Here is an 18446-nt window from a genome sequence, read left to right as displayed (position 1 = left end):
TTAGTAGCAGGTGTATGTGTGTCTATCTATGTATATGTTTGCGTGTGTGTATATTCGAATGCATTTGAGTGTTTATACGTGTGTATGTAAGTATGCATGTGAGTGTGTGTGTGTGTGTGTGTGTGTGTGTGTGTGTGTGTGTGTGTGTGTGTGTGTGTGTGTGTGTGTGTGTGTGTGTATAGGTGTACGTATGTGTTTGTGCGTGTATGTGTGAATGAGCATTTGTGTGTAACTTGTATGATCAGACCACTTGACCACTTCGGTGACTATATATTTTTTTTATTCAAATATCTTTTGCGTCATAAAGATATTATCGTCCATATTCAAATTTCTGTTTTTTGTTTGTGTTTTATTTTTGACACGTTATTTATTTTTTAATATTACCAGTAAATGAGTATGAGTGTTTAATTGAGCTTGTGTATGCTTGTGAGTAGTGTGCGTGTTGTGTTTGTCTGCGGGCGAGTGTGTCTTTGCGTGTGTCTGTGCGTGTGATTTTTTTTTATAATTTCTTGTAGTAGTTAAAGCTGGCATAGCTACTAATACTTGTTGGCTTATTTGGCTATTCTAAATAAAGAATTGTGAAAATGATTTAATTTGACATGATCCTAAATGAAGTTCCTTATCAATGTGATTAAATTGATCATAATTAAATCAGTGTTTCAGTAGTTAATTCTAACGTAAGTTAAACTGATAAATAACGTCAGGTTGTGGAGCTGTGTGTGAAGTTGTTGGAACATGGGAATGATGACATACGTGCATCTGCCTGTAATGCTTTGCAATTCTTCATTGTCACCTATCAAGTTAGTTATGAAATTAATTCCACTGTTAAGTTATTTGCTGTCTCTCTCTCTTATATACAAAATCAGCAAAAATTTACGTCAATACAATGATCAGACAGAAATAAAATGAATGGTGTATCTAAGGGGGGAGGCTTCCATCCCCCCCCCCCCCTGTTGTGAGCAGTATTTTTATTAAAATTCAGTAATATTCAGCTTTCTAGTGAAAAAATCTATCCAGGATTGACGTAATAAGCAAATAAGCGACCGAACAGTTATCATTATGCACTACGTATTGTGTTTCGATTTTTTGTGGCACTGACATAGTGAATTAAGCTGATAGTTTTTAATAGATTCATGGAGTAGAAAATTTTTGTAGGGAATTATTATTTCAAGAAAGAGCTTTTGTGTCATGAATTATTAATTTATGACAGAACACAGAAGTGAAGATGCAGCTGTTGATGATGATGGAGTACGATGGATGTTCTCATGTTCGACTACAAGCTCAACAGAACTTGCAACATTTTGGTTAGTCTTTAGCGTCTTTGAAGATCACTCAAACGAAGAACTCCACAAGTTCTTCAGCAAAATGTTTTGAAATAATCCACATTCTTTTTCAATTTTTCTAGATATATTTACTTAGAAAAATTATTTGTAGTTAAAGTTTTGTTGGTAATTAATATATTTGAATGATTGATTGATTTATTAATTAATTGATTGGTAGATTGATTGATTGATTGATTTATTTATTTATTTATAGAATTATTTATAAGGCTATGGAACTAGATGTTATTACTGACTTGTATGGCCATCGTAAACATACATAAAAAGAAAAATAAGTAAAAGTGATAAAATCAATGTACGCGCACTTACATATGAATATTGTTTATCTACACTTATTGCCATGTTTATTTCCACTTCTTTTCGGCTGTACCGCTTAGGGTACCCATCTAGTGATATTCTACCTCATTTTGTACGATCCAATAATGCAACATATTTTGGTGCTCAGTCTTTTTTATACTTAGCCAACATATTACTCTTTCCAGTACTGTAGAAGATTCTGACAATCCAGTAACAATAACTAACAGCTGATATATCAATACTTTTTATTAATTTTTGTTTGTCCAATAAGCTGTAATCTATAATATTTTTGCCTCTTTGTAGACGTATCGTTGAGTGCATTGAGACGGGCGCAGATGTTTTATTCTTGGCGATGTCTAGGCCATTATAAGATATTTTGGTTGTAGATGACATGTGGATTGAAAATCGTTAATCATGGTCATGGATTCTAATTCTGAAAACGCAGAATAAACTGAATATATATAGCTGCAAAGAATTCTAAGAACTCGATATAAAGACTTTGTTTCGAAAAGGAGATCAGATGTAGATGTAGAACGAGTCATGGGCAGGGCGTGTGTTACGAAGGGACGCTAGCAGATCCCCAGAGAAGCCATGATGATGGATACAGCTGAACGATGAATACATGACGACATGACACTTATTCTCGCTAAACGGGATCTCGTTACATTTGATCCCGGTCTATTTGGTTCCAATGACGCTTTATCTCAAGTTCCAGCTTTTTCTTGATTTTTCAACAATTAATTAAGTGTTAATAATAATATTATTAATGTTGTTGTTATTATTATTTTTATTCTAATTTTTGATTTTTCCTAAAATGTTCGAACAACAAACACATAGTAAGAATTCACGCATAAAATTTATTTCATGTTTAAGTGGGGATCTGCTTGCATTTGAACTATGTCATTGCAACAGCAGAACTATGTACATATCTAAACTACTTTACTACTAGTGAATATACCTGGTATACGACAGATTATCATGAAAGCAAAGAAAAAACATTACCGAAAAACTCAAACATATGTAAATAATTATTTAAATATGGGCTGTTATGTTAAAATAAAGTAAAATAATTCAATAATGATAATTAAGAAAAATTATTTGTTAACTTAACTATAGATACGTGGAAACACATATTATACATAAATGAACCCACATAAAATGACATATGTAAAAGAAAATATATAAACCCGTGTAATGTTAACACGTTTAAAAAGTTCTTAAAGGCAAAGAAACAAAAACTTGAAAAAGAAATTTATGTTGAATGAAAGTTAAGTTGAAAAGAGATGAAATAGAATGAAAAGGCTAATAAATATTTGTAAATAATGTGTTGAAGCCGCCTGTCATAGGAAAGTGAATCTTTAGCTTTATAAGGGACTGGATAAATTTTTAAAAGACTAAGAGGCGAATGCTGAGAAGAGTTTGTGAGACGAGTTGGTAGAAAAAGATCAGTAGGAAGGTGATAAAGAAAAGTTTGACGTGGAGTACATCTCCACACTGATTGCGATTAGGCGTATATAATGATTTAGGCAAGTTTAAAGAAAGGACGACTCAGAATGGATGTTGAGCTTCTGAACATTGAAAATAGAGACGGAAAAAGAAGGTAACGTTGAACCGACGAGGGCGTACTTGATTGAAGGGAATTTAAATGTTAAAGTTGAATTTGTCGTTGGCTCAGTACTGGAAATGATGGCGTAATGAAATTTTGATTGAGAGGGTTATCTGAGTCGGCACTCCGGTTTGAAAACGCTTACGGATCATTCTTGCCTTTAAACGACTTTAATATCGTTGTTGATGTTGATTGGCATTTGTTAGTGCATGTGTACTTCGGTGATGATTATGATAATGATAATGATGTTCGCTTCATTAATAATGATGCTAATTTTTATTTTAATTATTTATTTGATGATATTCATCCAACCCTTCAGAGAAATTTCGAATGACCGCCGATCATCATCACCTGGCATTCCACTTGCATTTGTGATCGAGAAACAGCACACGTGTTACATTTTCATCTGTGATGCATTTTCTCCACCATTTAAATTAAATTTTTGTTTTCTTGAGCTAATATTGCTCTGTTTCTTGTAATCATGGGTGCATACAACTTATTTATTCTAAAATGTTCAATTACTCAGTCAATTACTATGAAATGTCTGTGGTCCATTGATAATTTATATATTGGTACTTACTTATGTTTCCAACATAATGTAGAACAATTATAAAATAATTTTCCCTTATGCAGTAAACGCATCCTATTTTTAAAGTAACGAGTTTTTTGCCTTTTTGCTACATCATTACGATTCATGACAACTTTTTCTTCCCAAATGTTTGACACCATGCTCAGTTACAGTGGCTGGCGTGGTTTAGTTTAGATTAAAACTTTCTTGAAAGCTAAATAAACAAACATGATTATAAGTATAGGCATGAAGCAATATTTATATCCACTCCCGTTATGATACTTTGAGAAATAGTGGATGATGTCACAAATCAAACTTTATTTTTATATTCGCGATTCATTGTTTTTGTTTATTTTTATTTTTTAGAATTTTTTAAAGAAAAGTCATTTTATCAATTTAGTGTTTTAAATAACTTATTGAGTCAATTTTTTGTGTCATCATTCATTATATATTTGCAATAGAAGTCAGTAGGGTTTGTTATGAGTTTCTGGTGACGATTGTAAGACTTCGTTTTTGTTAATGCTAATTTTTAACGCCTAGGTTATAATTTTTTTTAAGTATTAATTTATTTTTTGTGATTTATGATAAGTTTGTTTTTGAACTGTTTTGTCCATGTTTAGTCAATATAAGCTAAGAGCTTTTGAAAAAATTTCAGATATTGTAATAATTATAAACAATTTTTCTAAATAAACAATAATGTGCAAACCATTCACTTTTTTATTGTATAATTTAAAAAAAAATTAATTGCAATTCGATGCAGCCACAAAAAGTGACAAAAAAATTCGGTTAACTTTATTGCACAACTGTTCTCGTGTCACAAACTCTCGCTCGCTGTTCGTGCGTAAGCCTATAAATTTTTAGAGTACATTTTCGCACAGTTTTATTTAATCGAAATTTGTTTATACCAATCAAAACTTGTTTTCTATCCTTTGGATTTTTTGTTGCAAGTTTTCACTTAAAATGTGCTTATGAATTATGAATTTTAATAATTGAGGTCTGATGATATTACGCGTTTATAGGTTGAAATCACGACATCGGGCCCTGACGAGTAATGATGTAATGTTGACGAACATTAAATAGATATAGTCAGATCTCAAATATTTCCCTGTTGAAACTCACAATTTTTTTTAATTTATTCATTGAATGTATTAAATTCATTGAAGTTCATTTGTAGCTTTAAACATCGAAAATGTAAATCTTTTTTCTATATTCAGCCAGTCAAGATCTCGCACAATTGGTGTGATGTGATCAAACTTCAGACCACCAACAACAATCTTGGCCATTCTATACTTAATTGACTGTTGCAGTAATCAAACCGAGAATGGACAAGGATGCACCAATGTCTGCATGTATGGTGGATTTATCCAACGAACCACACACTCGATACGATTTATGAAAGTGGTATGAGCATGTCGAGGATGACATTTTGATGTGATTCATTCGTCGACAATCTGGAGTCTAAATTGCATCCCAAATTTACAGCATTTTGACAAAACGTAATAGTTTGCTTGTATATTTCATTTGAGCTTATATTAATTTTTGATAGTTGTTGCCATGTCCCAATTGTGAAAAGCTGTGATTTTTTACACTGATTTAACATTAAAAGGTTGTTTTCTTTGCCATCCAGACACAAAACATGCAATAAACCTTTTCATTTCATGTTGAATTAATTCTGCGTTGCTAGTCACGATAATTTGGATATCATCAGCAAATTTGTGGCATACATAACCAAACGACAAAATAACCTGTAGAAATTCTTGTGTTGTGTGTATAGTATAGCATAAATAAAATCGGTCCCTGGGCTGAACCTTGTTGTACACAAATTGAAACTGTTCTAACAATTGATAATTCATTTTTAAACTTCACTTGAACTGTTCTACCAAGTAAATATGATTTCAAACGGCATGAATTCCTGAAACCTCAAATTATAATATAGAGAGGATGGTCAATGCAGTCAAAAGCCGCGTTTTTATCCAAAAACGTTAACAAAGACACTTTGTTCATCCATAGCTGTATAAGCTTAAAGATGATAAGTAATAATGCAGACTTTGCAGAATGACGCCTATAACCAGATTGATGTAAAAATTTAAATCCAATAAAGTTATTGAATACTACCTGCATGTTCAGTAAGTGTGGAAATCGAGCATATATTTAATATCGGCCTGTAATTCTTTACATAATATTATTTAAACTAGTTTTTTTAATCAGTACTGCAGTGACATGCTTACAGTAAGAAGGAAAATGACTAGTTTCAAGCTCAAATTAACAAAACTGGATAAAAATGTAACAAATAAACCTAAGTATTAAGTAATTATTTTCAAAGTATTGTAGTAGGATTTAAGTTGAATAGTTATATATACTTTTAAAGAAAACATTAATTTAGCAATATAACGCAAAATGCTCACACGCAGTGACAGATTTTAACTTATGCCAAGTTTACTTGATACAAAAACCGTATACTTATGATACCTATACAAGCCCTCGAACGCACCCTCGCACCTTTTAAAAGTATGGTATTGTCTCACTCTAGTTCCAACAAATTTGGGTTCATCAAACTTGTTATATTTTACAATTTTTATAGTTTACTAATTTATTTTTAAAAACTTGTATTCATTTTAATAATCTTTTAATTGATTTATTTCATGCGTTTGCATAATATTTATGCGTATTTAGTATCTTTTTTCTGTGTGCGAACTGATTTGAGCTCGTCGTGCTTGACAGATATCCTCCTGTTCAATACTTTGCAGGGGGTATGTAATATGTTGTTCAGCGTTGTTATAGCTCAATTCCTATAACAAAGTTCTGTTAAATCATTGCTAAATGAATATAACATATTAATTAACATATAATTTTTAAAATGACATCAAAATTGCAATTAGATCGTGTTTTTTTAAATACTTTCACATGTGAGTTTTTGTTGCTTACATGTAATGTAAATAATTACCTTCATAAATAAATTAATTATTAATGAATCATAACAGTTGCTATCGGTATTTTGGCAGTAAGTTCCCCGACAAGACATGGTTATTAACTGCAGACTTTGGGCGGCCGGTTTTCTTATTCGAACGTATTTCAATAACTCCCAAAAAAGTTAGCGCTTTTTTTTATTTCAACATTTATTTTTATTACGACGTCATTTCTACTTTCATTTGATAACTAAGGTATCCACTCAGTTTTCAAAAAAATATCAAAATACAACAAAATGGCTGAATTTTCTCCTGAAGCCCATGGTCTGGATCCAGATTTTAGACTGACTTCTTACACTGGCATGAAAGGATGAGGTTGTAAAGTCCCTCAAGTGACACTGCTCAAGTTACTTGAAGGGCTGAGTTCCATTGAAAAGACAGATGAGGATGGTGATGCATCATCTTCCCCCAGGATTGGTATTTCTTGTCTCATTTCTGTTTTCATCAGACACCTAAATAGCTTTTTGTTGAACATAACTTTATTGAATTTTTATGAAATCATTTATTTTTAATAGAAATTTTTTATAGAAAGATTACAATTATTATAATAATATAAAATATATCATTAGAAAAAATGCACAGGCTTGGAAAGTGTAATAGTAAAAAAAAAGCAAGACAAATATATTATGTACATTGTCACCTAATCCCGATCCTTTCATCCCTTCTCAACACATGTCCATACCACCGCAATCTCGAACTTTTTATCAATGTCACAATGTCCTCATTCAGTCCCATCATTGACATCAGCTCTGTACTACTCCTCCTATCCTTCACTTTAACCCCACACATCATCCTCACCATAGCTCTTTCAGCCCTCTGCAGTACACTTTCCTCCTCTCTCCTCAACACCCAAGTTTCACCACCATATACCATCGCTGCTCTCACACATGCTTTATATACCCTCCTTTCATCTTCACTGACCATTTCTTTCCACACAATACCCCAGCCAGTTCCCTAAATTTCATCCATCCTACACGAACTATAGCCGTAACTGCGCTCAAACATCCTCCATTTAATCTGAGTTTTTAATGCTTACAGGTTGTGGTACACACAAAAATTATTAAAAACCTTTATGTAAATTAAACATTAGGCTAATAAAAATCTTTTAAAAAGTTTTTTAAATGAAAATTCAACTTTGGGTCAAGCACTATGTAAATGATAATTTTTGTTTTGGACAGAAATTCTACTTGAAACATTTACATGAAAAACCCGTCTGGCGATTTTTAATTTTTGTAATTAATTTTTAAATTTTAAGGTATAGGTTTAGATTCATGTGTTTTGCCAGTGCCTGGTTCAGAATATTCTCTTATTCAAACAACCGACTTTTTCTATCCATTGGTTGATGATCCTTATGTTATGGTTAGACTGTTACATTTTATTTTTGCTTGCAAATGTGAACGACAAATTGATAACCTCAGGGCAAAATAACATGTGCCAATGTACTGAGCGACTTGTATGCCATGGGTGTTGTCGACTGCAGTAACATGCTCATGCTGTTGGGAGTGAGTCAAAAATTAACAGAAAAGGAAAGAGATGTGGTTGTGCCACTAGTTATGTCTGGATTTAAGGTTATTATTTTTTTTTTAAATAAATTACATTATGACTTAAAAACAATTTTCATTTGTGAACTTTCTCAATATTCTGTAGTTATTATTATTAAGAACTACTACTCAGTAATAGGTGTAAATTGAATTTTGGCTCACACAGCACTTTCACATGTTATCTATTTTATGCATGAATTATTTACAATATGGCAGATTTTATCCATTTTATTAAGTTTGAGCTGACGGTTAGAATGACTCAGCAGCTTTTTAATGGGATTAAAATATAAATCATTTGGGCGTTGTATGACATTTCTAGATATAGTTAGAAAAACTTTAAGGTCAAAAGTGCTAAGTGATTAAAATTTATATTTAATTTCAAATGTCTAATATAAATAATGCTTAGGGTATCAAATTTGAGCTAAGCCAACCACTTTTGGAGTCCATTTTTTAGGGAATCTGTTAGATTTTTAGTGTCCCTGGGTCTTATATTGTATGTTTTAGCTAATTCATTGCTTCAAAGTATGAAGTGACTCATTCTAGCCTTATCTAAATTTATTTCAGTTAAACATAACAAATTGAAATGAAATTGTTGCATAACAACAAATTTCAAATTAGGATTTGGCAACTGAGGCTGGCACGTCTGTCAATGGTGGTCAAACAGTGATGAATCCCTGGATGACCATTGGAGGTGTAGCAACTTCAATATGCAAAAAAAATGAATTTATCATGTTAGTTCAAGTATTGTTACAAATAGCATTTTATTTTTCAGTGACATTTATTTCTCCAATATTAACCAATTAAAACAAGTCATTGGAACAAGCAAGACAACTTGGAAAAATGTTTGGTTTGGCAATTGTGTTACTTATTTAAACTAAATTTAACAGGCCAGAAGCAGCGGAAGTAGGAGATGTCCTAGTTCTGACCAAGCCTCTAGGCATACAGATGGCTGTGAATGCACATCAATGGTTGAAGTCAGTGCCTGAAAAGTGGAACAAGATCAGTGAAGTTGTAAGTGAAGCTGAAGTGGAAATGTTGTACAAGAGAGCCATGTCATCTATGAGTAGGCTTAACAGAACAGGCTGGCATTTGTTTTTTTTTTACTTTTTGTTATCAAAAAGTTATTAATCTATTGCTGGCTGATTATTTTGCATACTTTTTGGTTCATTAACAATGACTTCATGTACAAATCTTAAGTTTTTTCTGTTTTCTTGAATTTATTTGACTTATTCATTATTTTAGTTACTTTTGGAAATTTTTTTATATGTGATTTTTGTTTAACTATACAGGCCTATACTGGGTTTATGGCGAGTTTTAAAATAAATTTTTAAAAAGAATTAAATGTTTGTTTGATGAGCTAACTTTTGTATTGACTGATAAATCAATGTTTCTTTTCAGGAGCTCAACTTATGCACAAATATGAAGCTCATGGAGCTACAGATGTAACGGGATTTGGTTTATTGGGTCATGCAAATAATTTGGCATCTATACAGAAAAAACCCGTTAACTTTTTAATTAGCAAACTGCCTATTATTGCAAATGTTAAAAGAATTGTTGATGCCTATGGTTCTCCTTTCACGAATTTGTACCAAGGCCTAGCTGCTGAAACTTCAGGTAAACATTTCAGTATTGTTCATGGTAGATACAAGTAATGTTATCTGGAAACACCTCATTCAGGTGGTCTGCTAGTAATATTGAAGAAAAAAGCAGCAGATAGTTTCATTAAAGAAATCATAGAGAGGGATGGCATGCCTGCCTGGAAGGTTGGTGAAGTAGTTGAAGGAGAGAGAAAAGCTGTACTCATTGACCAGCCTCTCATTGTTGAAGTTCCTGAAAATCCGTCTGCTGAAGGAAGTCTTTGGTGACAAAATGCGAAATGATAACCAATTAACATCTGTGATCACACCATCTTTTTTTAATTTGTTTCTTTTAATTTCGGTTTTGATCTGTTTGAAACATTTTGCACTTGAGCAATGCAGAATGTTGATGACATATCAGAACTAACGTGGTCATGAAATGTTAAGTTTTTGTGAGCTTATGACATGGCTAGAGTTAAAGTTCAGTGTCTTTAGTCATTGATGTCTTTCACAATCTAACTCATCATTTTGTGTCATGTGTTTATTATCATCTTATAATTTTATGTTATATTCTACAATAATTAATTGATTAATTAAACAACTGAAAACCAAACAATTATTTTTTCGTCAAATAATAAAAGCTTATTAAGCAACAAAAAATTAGTAGCTTTATTGAGTTAATGATCTGTGACAATAATACAAGTTGATTGTTGGTGTAAGCTGTGATAGCATTTGCGATCTAAACAAACTTCAATAGTGTAAAAAACTCAACCTAGACTGAAATTATAAATGCAAGTCAGTTGATGGGGGCTCGTTATTTTTTTTAATATAAATGCGCCAACATGTTGATATTTTTTAATTATCGTTGTTGAAAAGAAAATATAATAAGTGAAATAATTTTACTTGTTAAGCAGGAAGTTAAATATTTTTAAAACGATCAAGCAAAAAAGTATGGAGCATGTTGTAAGCCAACGTTAAAATTAATGTGTTAGATCTAAAACTAAACAAGGAGAAAATGTTAAATCTAAATTGTAAGACGTTGAAAATTATCTTAAATTTAGAAGATAGAACAAACTTTATTTATTAAATACCAATTCGGAAATAGCCATTATAACCAAGCAACTTTTGGCAATTTACACTGATGATGTCCAAAATTTTAAAATCCTAGATACATTTATTTATCTAGGATAATTATTCCTCATAATGAATATAGATTAAGCAAAGTCCTGGCAATTTGCACCTATCTATATTTGCATATAAGTATATGAATGCATATATAATATATATATATATGCAATTATTGATGAAAATCACAGCATGTTCGGCGTTAGTTAACTTCCTATTTAACTTTTAGATTTTTCTAACGGTTGATCATAAATCATTTTCATGTTCCTTGATTTACGGTCAACCGTTAGAAAAATCTAAAAGTTAAGTAGGAGGTTAACTAAAGCCGAGCATGCTGTGATCTTCATCAGTAATTGCATTTCTGACAGTCTTAATCCAATATATATATAATATATATATATATATATACATTTATACAAGATTGAGACCGTCGTAGTTTAAAAAATCGCTGCGTTTTCGGCATTATTCCACTTATAGTTCTGTTTCTATATTTTTAAAACAAGAACTTTTTCTTCATGGTTTCTTCAATGTTTAATATTTTTTAACAATTTTTAAAATTAAACATCAATAACAAGATTAATACTACTGTACTACAAAGTAAGCATATTTTCTGCCATCTTCAAGTCCTTGTTCAAAAATTAGTGAAACCTAGCCATAAATTAAATAGTGCCAAAAACGCAGTGATGTATATTAATAATATTGACGTCTATATATATATATATGTGTGTGTGTGTGTGTGTGTGTATGTGTGTGTGTGTGTGTGTGTGATGGATTAGAGTAAAACAATGAATCTCTTATCCAAGTGTTAGCATTTTTTACTGATTTACCGATTTTTAAAAATTCATCTCTCTCTCTCTAGATGTATATATATATATATGTGTGTGGTGTGTGTGTGTGTGTGTGTGTGTAAGGAAATATGCATATATATATATATATATATTACATTAAATGTAATTGAAATATTATTAAATTTTTTACTTAAATTTTCTATTTTTTTAATTAATTTTTTTTATTCAATAAATTTTTTAAATGAATCTTGGTATTTTAAATTTTAATATATAATTTAAATATTAATTTAAAAAATTAATTAGAAAAACAGAAAATTTAAGTAAAAAGTTTAATAATAATAATATTTCGATTGCATTTAATGAAATTTGTATAAATGAAAATTTGTTGCCTAATTTTTACTGATATACTAATCACAAAGTGCAAATTGTATGCACATTATTGTGAATTAATAATTTCGATCAATCAATCAATGCCATGGTGCAATTATTTAAAAGAAAAATCTACAATTCATAACTATCAATTATTTTCAATTTGTCAATCAAAAATTATTTCTGGACATTTCACATTATGCAAAGAGAAAAAAAACTAGCGGTATTAGAACTGCTGCAGATCCATAACCAAAAGTGGTAGCCCACAACCCTCTGTCTGACACCTCTTCATTCTTACTAATTTCTAAAGTAGGCAATTTGAGAAACTCTTTTTTTTTCAAAAGTTTCTCTTCAATTAAAATCATTTCATGAAGAGATGATTCATTTTCTAAATGTGAAACTTCATGAAATAGCTTGCTTTTCTTAACAAAGGCATCATCAGTATCACTAAGTGATGGGTGTGCTGAAGTGTCTATAGAGATTTTTTTTTCAAATCCAATAGTTTGCCACATGTCTTCAAGAAAGATTTTTATTTTATTGTTTTGTAGTTCTATCCAGCCAATAAACTCCAGAATTATGGTTCTTAGAGAATCATTGTTTTTTTCTAATTTATCAAGTGTTGAAGTGAAATATAATTTATAGAAAGAGTAGGTAATAACAAAGGCTAACAGAATACTGCCAAGAACTGCCAAAATGAATAATCTAAATGCACGTCGTTCACATTTTTTTTCAGCTCCAATACACTCTTCAATTGCATTTGACAGAGCTCCCATGTTATTTTTGTCATTTCTGTCATACAAATTAAAGTCTAAAGATAATGAACGAATTTTCTTTAGCAATTCAACTTCCTCATTCATTAACTGGGGATATCTAGCGTCTATGGTGGGAAGTGGGTCAAGATTGGCATGAACATCTTTTAAACGAGATTGAGCAGCAAGAAAGAGTTGCCAACATTGGTTTTTTTCCTTCTGACCACTCAAGTATTTACTCTCCATCTTGAAAATTTCAATATAAAAATAAAATGAATATTATTTGCACACTATGATAATCATTATAACATTCCATCTTAATCATCCCTTGAATGAAAAACACAATAACCTTCAAAACCGACTCTTGTGCGTTTTTTAAATCCGGTAAATGAATATAATTTTCATAAAAAGTTTGCCACTTGGATTTTGTTAAATTTGATGGCCTTGCTGGATTTGTGGCAATAAATGCAGCGGAGAATGTAGGATTAACAATATTAACATTACAAATCAATTTCCGAAAGTTTCTCAACAAAAAAAGCGAACCTGACATTTTTTTAATTAGTTATGAATTATTACGATTATATTATATCGGCAAAGACATATTTTGAACCGGACTGGCAAAAACGTTGTGAAACGTGGTGGCGATACATATATGTTGAGTTCACTTGACCCAAAGAGGATGTATCAGAGATGGATTCCGATAGCTAATTATCACATTAACGTGATATGCCAATGACTCTTTAACAGCATATGTTAATAATTCCATAACAAAAAATAAGCTCTTTTTTTACCATATAATTCGCTTTCATTAATAGTAATCTACAGGCATTTTATCTTATTATCTTACCTGATTCTAAAACTCTTGATGTCTCTCATAAGTTTCGTAGTCTAGGTTTTATCTTTGATTCTACTATGTTTCTCTCTTCTCAGATTAATAGTGTTGCTAGAAGCTCTTACTTTCATCTACGTAAAATAAAAAACTTTTGCCTTTTCTTGATGATCCTACTCTTCTCCTTGTTACTTCGTTAGTCTTATCTAGAATTGATTATTGTAACTCGCTCTACTATGGTCTTCCTGACTCTATACTCTATCCTTTAAGTAAAGCTTTTAACTCTGCTGCTCGTCTAGTTGCTCGTGCCCACTGCCCCTTTCTTTTCTCATATATTTCCATATTTTGTTCTCTTGCACTGGCTACCTATAAAATATAGAATAATTTTTAAAATTTGCACGTTCATGTATAAGTCTCAATCTAAATTATTTTCTAAGTATTTATCAAAGTATTTATCAGATATATTAATTGAACCTAAACGCCCCGGTTTACGATCGTCTTCTTCTTCTCGCTTTTTCTTAACTCGTGTTAAACACTCTTTTGCCAAATCTGCTTTTGCTTTTTCTGGTCTTTTTCTCTGGAACTCTCTACCTACTTCTCTGACTACTTCTCTATCACTTGAGAAGTTCAGAGCGGATCTCAAGACCCATCTGTTTTCAAAATTCATTGAGGAGCGCTGTTGAACATCGCAGAAATAGCGCTTTATAAGCTAATTGATTGATTGAGACATATATATTATATACATATATATATATATATATATATATATATATATATATATATATATATATATATGTATATATATTTTTACAATATTCTATAAATTCTACCGAATGTTTGGCGTTAATATGTTTGTAGTTCGTTTTTTCGATTTTTCTCACTAAAGATTTTTGGTGAACATTTAGTTTATTAAAATTCAAAATAAACTTATTTTTCGAATTCATGCTGCAAATAAGGCCATATTTCGATTCCGAATGAATCACCATCATCGCAATTAGAGACAAAGAAGAATATGATGCTATCGATGAAGAAAAGGAGACCGAAGAAGATGACCAGCCAATAAAGAAACCTGACACCTAATTCGCATCAAAGTTCAATGTTACAACACCAAAGTTAATTTTTACAACGTCAAAGTTCATCTTGACAAAGTCAATATTTCCCTATATATACAGCAAGGAGCACTGATGACGATTCATTCGGAATCGAAATATGGCCTTATTTGCAGCATGAATTCGAAAATGAATGAATTTGAATTTTAATAAACTAAACGTTCACCAAAAAACTTTAGTGAGAAAAATCGAAAAAACGAACTACAAACATATTAACGCCAAACATTCGGTAGAATTTATAGAATATTGTAAAAATTATGGTCTATTTTTTTTTTTTTTTTTTTCAATCCAATTTTATTCGGCAAAATCAAACCAGGAGATCCAAAAAAGAAAAACTTGTGCAGACCACCTTAACTAAAAAAAATTAAAAAAATGTGCCAAAACGAAATGTAATGAAAAATAATGTCCATTTATAAAACAAATATTTATAAAACGAAGATAAAAAATAAATGCAATTAGTATTTATTCATTATCACAAATTTTTTTCCTAGCAACTATTTTAAAATTGTTCAAGGAAGAAAATGATAAATTATGAAAACCTAGTTCATTCCAGATAATAACACCTCTTACAAACCAGGACCTATCATTTAATTCTGTTCTACTATTAGGTATTTTCAACATGTTGTTTTGTCTGGTCAAAGAAACAACCCTATCAAAAACAAACAATCCTCTATAATTATCAAAATGCTGGACTTTAAATAAAAAAATTAACGTAATGTATTTATTAATTTGTTCAATATTGAGAAAACCATAGTCGGAAAAAATGAAACTAGTATGATCGCGATAACCTATGGAAAAACAGATTCTTAATATACGTTTCTGAACTATTTGCAATTTGTTGTTTAAATATTTGCATGAATAACCCCAAAAAATATTTCCATAAATTAGATGAGGATAAAAGAAGGAGTAATAAAGAGTGATCATTGATTTGAGGTCTAGTTTGTCACGGGATCTATAGATCACCCCTATTACTTTATGTACTTTGCTGAGCACTAGGTTGACTTGTTCAATCCATTTTAAATCACTCTGTAGTGTTATACCAAGAAATTTAATTGAGGAGACCCTGGGAAGAGCAAAATCGCCAAGCGTTATTGCTAAATCGTTAAAAATTTGATCATTAGTTTTGATTTTTGGTCCAAACACGATGAAACATGACTTTTTAGCGTTAAGTGTCAATTTATTATTTTCAAACCAATCGACAAATTTTATTAGCTCATTGTTCATATTAGAGAAAAGCTGATATGGATTATCTCCAGATAAGAATATGTTTGTATCATCTGCATATAGCACGGTATTACAAGTATTTGATACCGAAAAAATATCGTTGACAAATAATATGAATAATAGTGGTCCTAAAATGGATCCTTGAGGAACTCCAGTCAGAATAGTTCCAGTAGCAGATGTAACATCATCAACAGATGTGTACTGAACTCTGCATTTGAGATATGAATCAAACCAATCAAAGCTTGTACCTCGAATGCCATACATTTTCAATTTTGACAACAGCAGTGAATGGTCTATGACATCAAATGCTTTCTTCAAATCAATGAAGACACCGATGCTAAAATTTTTCAGTTCATAGTTTTTGAGAAGTGATTGGTGAAGTTCAGCAATTGCACATTCAGTCGACGATTTGGGAATAAAGCCATATTGTTGTTTATTGATTATATTAAATTGTAAAATAAATTTCCACAGTCTATTGAGCATTAGCTTTTCAAAGATCTTTGAAAAAATGGGAAGTATCGATATTGGGCGATAATTTTCATAAAGTTTAGGATCGCCATTCTTGAAAACAGGTAGAACCTTTGCAATTTTCATGCGGCTAGGAAATTTACCTATGTTGATAGAATAATTAAATAGCATAGATAATGGCCCAGCTATATATTTTATAGTCTCTTTTACTAAATTGGAGGACAGAAAATCACAATCATAAGTATTACTAATTTTTAGTTTTTGGACAACTGCAACCACTTCATCAGGAGATGCTTCTTCTACATAAAAAGAGTTAATTTGGTTTTGCATGACATCAAGGTTAGTAACATTTGAAGTATTTTTGAAATTATTATTTAATATTGTGCCTTGTTGAATGAAAAAACTGTTGATACCGTTAACTATATTTAATTTACAGTTCATATCTGAAACATCCTGAAAAAGATTGGTGTTACCTTTATTTGTTCCTAATATTTCATTCATAATTTTCCATTTTTCTCTGGTATTGGTACATTTTTCAAATTTATTTGAATAAAACTTTTTTATTGCAATTCTTTTCAATTTAATAAAATCATTTCTGGATCTAGCATACAAAGTTTTATTGCATGACGTTGGGTTTTGAAGGTAATTGAGGTAGAGTTTATTTTTATCCATATAACTATTGTAGAGATTGATGTTCATCCAATTTTTTCTAAAACGATTTTTCGTGCATATAACAGGACAATTGAAATTTATAACATCCATGTATTTCGTGAAGAAACCATCGTATTGAGAATCAAGATCAACTCCATACTGAGGTTCCCATTTAATTACAGCTAAATTCTCATTAACTAGGGCAATTTTGTGGGGGTCGATTAGCCTAGTTTTTAAGCAATTGCGTTTAAAATTGAAAGAAATAGATGTAAACTTATCAGGTAAGCCAAGGAAAATTGGAAGGTGATCAGAGATATCTACCAGTAGTATACCCTTTGTAAAGACATTGCTTTTATGATTTGTAAAAATATTATCAATGATGGATGAGGTTGAGTCAGTGATTCTGGTAGATTGATTTATGATAGGGTATAGATCAAAACCAGCCAGAATGTCTAAAAACGTCTGAGAAGCATTATTGTTAACAGCCAAGTTAATATTGAAATCTCCTATTATATAACATTCAGTTTTAAAATTAGTAGAAAGAAGGTTATTTAAAAACTCCTGCAATCTATTAAAAAAGTCGTCTAACTTACCACTAGGCGGGCGATAAATGCATATGTAATAACAGGGTTTGGAATTGCAAACTAATTTGATACCACTCCATTCAAAATCATTGAAATTATGACTAATTTTCTCTACAATTTCATAATTTAAACTATTTCTAATCAAAAAACCAGTTCCGCCACCTTTCTTATATATCCTATTGTTATTAACTAAATTGTGACAAGGAAAAGTTGTTTTTAGTGAGCTATAATCCTCACCATCACTCAACCAAGTTTCACTCAGACATACTATGTGATTAAATGAATTAAGAATATTTACAAATTGAGTTATATCAAATATATGAGCAAATAAGCTCCTACAATTTATATGAACGATGAAAAAATTGTTATTGTTATTTAATTTAGTGTACAACGTTGATTTAAACTGTTCAATAGTAAAGTACATGGAAACTTGATTATACAGAATGCAGTCATAATTTAAATCAATATCAAAATTAAAAATATATTTTAGAGAATTATTATTTCTATCAAATGTAGAATTATTTAAAAAAATGTTACTTTCATCAAATATCTTATCACTTTTCTTTACATTTGGTTCACATAGTCAGCTTTCTGGATTGGCAATGTTGTTGTTTGCGGAGCTCTCGGGGAGGTTTGTATCATTTTTGTGAAACTG

At 30.8% G+C, this 18446-nt stretch overlaps 3 protein-coding genes across 3 annotated transcripts in view; 1 reads left to right on the top strand and 2 right to left on the bottom strand.

Moving 5' to 3' along the window:
- Positions 1-6831: 6831 nt before the first annotated feature.
- Positions 6832-10183, top strand: HELRODRAFT_158769 (hypothetical protein; the record flags this gene model as incomplete). Its single annotated transcript, XM_009010759.1, has 7 exons — positions 6832-6901; positions 8033-8136; positions 8196-8345; positions 8937-9049; positions 9206-9381; positions 9717-9932; positions 9996-10183. The coding sequence occupies 7 exons, from the start codon at positions 6832-6834 to the stop codon at positions 10181-10183; spliced, it is 1017 nt and encodes a 338-aa protein (XP_009009007.1).
- A 2191-nt stretch (positions 10184-12374) lies between these two features.
- HELRODRAFT_158768 (hypothetical protein) lies at positions 12375-14422 on the bottom strand (the record flags this gene model as incomplete). The annotated part of the gene is made up of 3 exons (XM_009010758.1): positions 12375-13172; positions 13276-13373; positions 14230-14422. 3 exons carry the CDS (start codon positions 14420-14422, stop codon positions 12375-12377), a joined length of 1089 nt encoding a protein of 362 aa, XP_009009006.1.
- Positions 14423-16986: 2564 nt separating this feature from the next.
- HELRODRAFT_158767 (hypothetical protein) overlaps positions 16987-18446 on the bottom strand; it is a gene marked incomplete at both ends in the record, with an annotated part of 3087 nt that continues 1627 nt past the window's right edge. Inside the window, 3 exons of the mRNA XM_009010757.1 lie at positions 16987-17009; positions 17336-17433; positions 17797-17980. Of these exons, the coding sequence (XP_009009005.1) occupies positions 16987-17009; positions 17336-17433; positions 17797-17980 (305 nt within the window). The remainder of the gene's footprint in view (positions 17010-17335; positions 17434-17796; positions 17981-18446) is intronic.

This window comes from Helobdella robusta, assembly GCF_000326865.2.
Source record: "Helobdella robusta unplaced genomic scaffold HELROscaffold_1, whole genome shotgun sequence".
In the NCBI taxonomy this organism is placed as follows: domain Eukaryota; kingdom Metazoa; phylum Annelida; class Clitellata; order Rhynchobdellida; family Glossiphoniidae; genus Helobdella; species Helobdella robusta.
Note: the sequence above shows the minus strand (reverse complement) of the source record. Positions and strands in the feature narration are given on the sequence as shown.